The sequence below is a fragment of the Atta cephalotes genome (genome assembly GCF_000143395.1).
Source record: "Atta cephalotes unplaced genomic scaffold scaffold00088, whole genome shotgun sequence".
Lineage (NCBI taxonomy): Eukaryota > Metazoa > Arthropoda > Insecta > Hymenoptera > Formicidae > Atta > Atta cephalotes.
In genome coordinates this window covers 314322-322036 of record NW_012130152.1, presented here as the reverse complement: position 1 = coordinate 322036, position 7715 = coordinate 314322, and the positions used below count along the sequence as shown (strand labels likewise).

The 7715-nt window shown below is 29.9% G+C and overlaps 1 protein-coding gene across 1 annotated transcript in view; it reads right to left on the bottom strand.

Moving 5' to 3' along the window:
* LOC105624778 (leucine-rich repeat flightless-interacting protein 2) overlaps nucleotides 1–486 on the bottom strand; it is a 19824-nt gene extending 19338 nt beyond the window's left edge. The window contains exon 1 of the mRNA XM_012206130.1: nucleotides 471–486. Within this exon, the coding sequence (XP_012061520.1) occupies nucleotides 471–486 (16 nt within the window). The remainder of the gene's footprint in view (nucleotides 1–470) is intronic.
* Nucleotides 487–7715: the final 7229 nt, after the last annotated feature.

Below are 7715 nucleotides of genomic sequence, written 5' to 3'. Positions count from 1 at the left end.
CTACTATATACTATACTACTACTACTATACTATACTATACTATATATATATATATATATATATATACTTACTTACTACTACTACTTACTACTTACTACTACTACTACTCTCTCTCTCTCTCTCTCTCTCTCTCTCTCTCTCTCTCTCTCTCTCTCTCTCTCTCTCTCTCTCTCTCTCTCTCTCTTTCTATTGTAGATAGAACTTTTTTAACTTGACTACATTTACATTACAATGTATGTATAATGCAACGACACATAGCTATTATGAAACTCATTGAAACTACATAAAAGGATGAGGTAAGCAGCATATAAAAATCTTTTATGATATCATGTACTGCAAATATCATAAACACACACAAACACACACACACACACACACGCGCGCGTGCACGCATACACACGGGTTTCATTATGATTCACATTCCACCATTCTGTTGCTCATTCATGCAGGATTTGCAGATGAACACTTACGATTAGGACATGTCATTCGGTGAATAGACAAATATTTTTCTTAAACTGAGTCACATGCAAAGTTAGGCACTATAAATAAAATCAGCGAAAATCGAATAATTGATCATTACGATGTCGATACAAAATTATTGGAGGAATCTGTCTTGGATGGTATCGAGTCTACTTTCCCGAGTAAATTTCCGCAAAGGCACGTCACAGTATCATGAGTCTACTTCAATCTACAATCGACGATTACAAGCATTACAGGCATATTAGAGAATTTCAATTTCTAGATCATGTAGAATCGTTCGAGATTCCGGCGATTCACTCAGGCGTAAGACTCGGCAAACACAGTGTGCAACATCGCACTCCAGCTTAGCGAAAGATACATTTTTTCGATTATTCTCGTACTCCACTTTGGACTATTCTGCATTACAAGGACAACAATGTATATACGCGAAACAGTCAAAGGCAACTACGCGAAAATCTGAGAAGTACCAAGAAGCTGAAGAAGTATAGTGCGCCGCGCCGAACCGGCCGAATCCTGAACCAACAATTCGGCTCATGGGAGTCATGCGTTCTACTAGAGAGAAACCTGAGAGAGGCTACACCTGCCTTTTTCCTGTTATCGTCGAAATCGCTCGTACACTAACGCCAATATATCCATTTTCAGTTTGGGAACTACGTGACTACATACATTTTCTAACACTATTGATAAAATCGTATCGTCGAAAGTAGATGTGGTTCGTCTCTGTACTAAATCCTCAGGAGGCTTATTACGATTCTTGAGAAACGGGTATCAATTCTCTAACTTTCATCATGATAAAATTGCGAACAATCTCACAGGAGTTCGTTCGGAAGAAATTTCTTGTGAAATTGATCATGAATTTATTACTCTTGGATTGAAAACTGTTTAGTAAAAAATTCATTATTAAATCATGTTTGTAGTCATCGTAAAAAAAGATTTTAGAATTTGGATATTTTCAAATTTCATTGAGATGAATCTTTAAACATTGTTGGTTTTATTATTTTATTATTTATTATTTAATAAATAAATATTTGGCAATAAATTCTTTATGTAGTGATAGAGTAAGGTCGTATTAATAACAAAATACAGGATATGTTAAATTGCTTAATTAGAAGTTAGATTTGAGGAACGCAAAACCGTAAAGTGTGAAAATCGTATGTAATACGAGATATCCAAGGTATTTCTAAGGCTGCGTTCAGATTCCCCACCCGAGTGCACCCAGAAAGTGTTTAGATTCCTTTTGCCTTTATTGGGCGCTTAGATGGAATGTTAAGATTCCTACTCTATCCACCCGGGAGAATGGAAAAACCATCCGATTCCTTGAGCTGGATGGAATGGGTAGTAGTGACGCATTAAAGACTTTCTGTCCCTGCATGTTTGACATGCATCAATATGAAAATTTAAATTTCAGATTATACTTATGTGTTATAAACAATATAAATCATAACTCAAAGGAGGCAAAGTATTAAATCATCTGTTAAGTTTTACAGGTAGGAACTTAAGATATTGATAAGATATTTCTTATATTTTATATCTTTTATCATTATTATATATATTCTAATTATATATAATTATATATGTAATTAATTATATATGTAATTTATTATATTATATTAAATCTGATATATATTTACGTTATTATTTGCTGTAACCGATGCATGTAAGACATTCTCTTATTTTAGCCATTTAATAAATGCGTTTTTGATATAAATATAAAAATATATATACAGAGGGTACGCAGAGTTAGCGCAGAGGTCGGCACATACATATTCCTCATGAAAAAGTAAATAGCATCGAAAATATTAATAGCAAAATCTTAAAGCATCAATAGTTTTCAAACGGTGAGTATTTGAAAATAACCAACCACAGAGCGGTCGGCCGCGCGAACGCTTTGACGGACGTATCGCTCAACGAGGCCGAACAAGTATTACAAAATTTTGTGAAATTTCTATATTAACTATTCTACTGCCTATTCTTAAATTGAGTCCAATTTAATTGATAAGAAGTAATGTCAATTGCAAATTCGATAAATAAATAAATTTATAAATAAAACCAATATTAATTAAATGAATTATTATCTAAACAAATAACGTTAACAACATCAATTAACAGATATTTACAGCTTATTATTATACTTGCTAACTTCGATTTCTTCACTATATTATTTCCCCTTTCTCTCCTATAATTCGAAATTTCAGTTTCTAAATATGAAATATTTATTTATATCAAATGCGTATTTCAAATGTAAATTCTTTTTCTAATATTACTTGTGCAAAAAAGAAGTTTTGCAAATATCTGTCAATTGATGTTTTTAACATTATTTGGATCATTTAATTAATATTGATTTTATTTATAAATTTATTTATTTATTGATTATCGATTTGCAATTGACATTACTTCACATCAATTGAATCGGACTCAATTTAAAAATGCAGTAGTTAATATAGAAATTTCACTTTGTAATACTCGTTCGGCACCGTTGAGCGATACGTCAAAGCATTCGCACGGCCTACCGCTTAGTTGCGCCGCTTTTGACGGCGCGAATTTCATGCCCTTAAGATTTTGCTATTAACATTTTCGATTTACTTTTTCATGAGGAATGTGCCGGCCCCTACGTTAACTCTGGTACAGTTCCTGTATAACAATATATATAATATTGTATAACAATATAATATAATATTAATAAAATAAAATAAAATAAATAAAATAAACAAATAAATAAAATAAATAAATAAAATAAATAAAATTATAAAAATTTAAAAAATAAAATAATATTAATACAATAAAATAAAATAAAATATAATATAATATAAAAATATAATATAACTTTTATGTTTATTAAAAACGCATTTATTTTGTATAAAAACATTTTTCAAATAATCGAGGTAATACAAAATATCCGAAATGAAACGGCACATGTCCGACCTGTTCGAGTGATCTCACGAATTATATTAGGTGCTCACTTGTCTTAAATCGTGTCACTAAACATTGAAGCATGAATGCAATTGCTCCAACCGCCACCCTATCTGTGATCCAAGTGCTCTCTGTGTTAATTTGGAGCATGCGACGCGAACAAATCTATAGTGAAAATTGTTGATAAAGTATAAATGTTATTGTACAATAATAAAAAGGACAATTGGAATGAACATCGAGTGCTTATTTCTGTGATGCTTGATTTCAATTACCTGAAAACGAGTTTTGGATATAATATATCGCATATTTATTTTTCGCGCCTATATTTGTTTGTATTTAAGAAATTTTAAATAAAGTTTTTTAATTGCAATACTAATATACTTTTTACTATCGATTTCTCGGGGCATCTCATATTAGAAGCACAATTTTTTGACTTTACGATTTGCTCACTTTTTTTCCTTAACAGCACAAACGTCGATATGTCGACGTAAGTTGACTTTGTACAAACATCCTTCTAACATCGATTTTAGAATGTCTTAGAACTCTAAAATTTACATTCATAAAGTTTCAATGTGGAATCATTTCATTCTTGTTGTTTAACTACAGTTAAATATTAACTATAGTTAAAGGATAAATGTTGTTTATGAGCGTTGTGGGCATGATCGGATCACAGCCTAGAATAGATTTAAAATCGGCTTACAGTCGTCTTTAAAGTGGGACATTGTATGACTTAGAGACGTCTCCAAGTCTAAATTCCTATTGTTACCTAAGCTACGTTCCAAAACTTCCTCTCCGAGGAAAATTTTACTCGAAATGTATAGCACAAATTACGTATACTATAGCATATAGAGATAAGAGAAGAAATTTTTTCTCCTCGGAGAGGAAATTTTGAAACGTAGCCCTAGTTAGTTTGTATTGCTAGTGAATTTGCTCATTTTTGTAATTTTTGTCTAAAGAATCGTAAAGCCGGTTTTACATTAGTTGCAAGTCGATCGCAAGTTTGTTGCGATAGCCAATATAAAGTGTTGATTTCAAAATGCAAACTTCAGATTGGCTGTCACAACAAATTTGCGATCGGCTTGCAACTAATGTAGAATCGGCTTAATAAGCCTCAAGCGGTCAATGTGTATCTTGAAATGAGGTGAAACTAAAAGTGAACAAATTCACCAGAATATTCATAATTTAATTGGTCAATATCTAGTTTATTGCTATTGTAACTTGCTAGTATTGATTTCTTTAATCTACAAAACTTGCGCTTGATTATCCGTACTGATTCTCATTAACCCTGTTGTTGCTTACTTTTGTATTTTAAATAAACAATACGGAAAATATAAGAACTTGCAATTTGCGAGCAAGTTATCCTCCTAAATATTCAATTTATCTTTATATACTGAGAAAAAAAATGTTGTTCAACTACACATATTTAGTTGTTTGCAGTTTTGGTTAATTCAACAAATTTTATTTAATCGGATTTAATTGTAGTCTGCTTAACATTGAACAATTAAGCAGGTTATGGTTAAATTCAGATAAATAAATGTGCAAAACAAGCAAGACTCAAAAGAAGAAGAGCTTAAATGCAGTAAAATTTGTTCTTCGAACAGGAGGAGAAATTGATTTATAGGCCAGGAATCGTTGATTAAATTAAGTTCCAAAATATTGTTAATAAAAAGTTATCATAAAGTAAAACTTCAAACGCGTTTTTCTCATATTTTTCAATTCATATTTTTCAAACTGGCGGGAAATGTACGATCAAATGGCTTCAATCAATCATCCAATCATCCAACGTGAAGCTTTTTCTTACGAAAAAGAGATAATTTTTATGGGACCATGAACTTAAAAGTATCATAAATTTTCCAAAATAACTATTTCTTTGAACAGATTGAAAGTGAAAAAAGTTAGTGGACTGCCATTCTGTAAATTTAAAAATTTTTCAAATAAAATGGGTTCATGGCCCCACAAATATAATACATTTTAATAATTGATTTATTTGTCTCAGATAAATCATCGATAATCGAGATTTCCCGCCAATTTGCCACGTACGCTCTGATGCACCCGTAGGCTACAGCCGCAATTTTTTACATTTTTAAAAATAAAAATTTTTTTTTGTATGTTGAAATATAAAAAACATAATGAAAAAAGCATTATTTTGATATCCTTTCCTAAAAAAATTAGTAAAGAATGCATAAATTTTGAACCTCTAAGTTAGAACCTTCCCTTAATTGTTCAATGTTAAGCAGACTATAGTTAATTCGATTAAATAAAATTTGTTGAATTAACCAAATCTGCAAATAACTAAATGTGTAGTTAGTGAATTATTATATAGTAAAATAAATTATTTTTTCTCAGTGTATAAAGATATAAACTGAATATTTGGGAGGGTAACTTGCTCGCAAATTGCGGATTCTTATATTTTCTGAATTATTGTTTATTGATAATACAAAAATAACCAACAAATAACAAGGCTAATGAGAAAATCAGCGCGAATAATCAAGCGCAAGTTTTATAGAGTTTTAGATTAAAGAAACCTATAAAACACTTATGCTTGATTATCGGCGCTAATTTTCATTAGCCTTGTTATTTTAATATACTTTTAGAACATCACAAGGAATAGAATCTTGAGAAACTGAAAAAAAAAATAAATTTTACCTATATTCGCTCCATAAAATCGACGTACGAAGAATATGCGCGCACCCGCTGGAAGGTTAAAATTACTAACAATTAAAATTACAATAAAAATTAATAAAAATTAAACGTTAATAAAAAAAACAGTTATGGATAGTAATATTTTTGCATATAGATGTGTATACTATTTTATATTCTATTTTGATAACTTAAGGCTCCTGAGTAGTTATCACTATTACATTTGAATCATAACGTTAAAAGCGAGAAATGACACGTTAATTTTTATTACATGCTATTTTATAAATAAAGAATTTGGATAAACCAAAATGATAAGATTGTTTTAAAATTTGTAAAAATGGACGAAAACTAATACTTATCCTCCCTAACAATCAGAGTGCATTCCATTTCACGAATAATACGCATGATGTATCATTTATCAATATTAAGATTTTATTAAAATCGACATGAAATAAAAACATTAAATACTAAGTATAAACATATTCAAGCTTAACGCTTAAAGCTAGATCTTCTCAATGCCTAAATAATATAACTGTGAATTATCTACATCCTATATATGTACATGCGTATATATTTTTTTAGTTATTCAAACTGCGCGCCGAGATTTTTCCGGACTTTATCAAATGCAATTAAACTACTGCAATAATATCACAAATTAAATTAAATTAACAAATAAATTCTCAATCTTGATTTGATATCATATTATAAGAATGTTAATGTGCTGAAAACCTTAAATAAATTTATTGCGAAAAATATTACATCGGCCGGGACTTGAACCCGGATTTCTTGTATTCCGTATGAGCATCCTAAACCATTAGATCGCCGAGACCTCGAGAGTAGTCGGTTATTGACACTTGATTCGTGCCAATCTTGTGCCACAATAAATGAATTGATTTGTCATTCTCTTGTTTAGTCATGTAAGGTTCTACAATACTTTATATAATAATGAGATACACTGACTCGAATGTAAGCCGAAAAATCTGATTTCATCGATTTCAATAAATCTCTTTCTCGCACGAGTTACAATGAAAAAATTTTCATTAGCCATTTTTTATTTATATTTTTGACATTCTCGAGAGTTCTAACTTTTATTTTTGTATTTAAACAATTTTTGTCTCTCGCTGTTTTTCTACAAAATTGATAGTATTTCAGTCAAAAAATTATTGAAAACCAATATTTGATTTTTAGTAATTAATACCTCGTTAATCATTGCGAAAATTGCAAAATGGTAGAGAATTTTTCGACTTAGTTTAATTCACTCTATCTATACAAAAGAGGTTGGCAAAAACTTACGGGATATTAATTACTAAACACACAACTTCTAACATTAAAGAAATTAAAGATGATTTGGTATGTTAATATCAGCCTATTCTTTTTAGTTAATGCTTCTTGCATGATTCATCTTTTCTCTTTTTCTCTCTAACATGAGAGAAAGGAAGAAAAAAACCGTGCAAGAACTTTAGCTAAAAAAAATAGACTTCATAAGCTATAATATTATTCGTGAAATATATTTATTTAAATTTACACAACACAAATAAAGATAAAGCGGGTAGTTGCCAAAAGATCAAACTTATATCTTTAATATCCATTTATATCATATTAAAATTTACATTATATACATATAACAGTGTATCCATTTTATATATATATATACATATGTATATATATATGTATATATATATGTA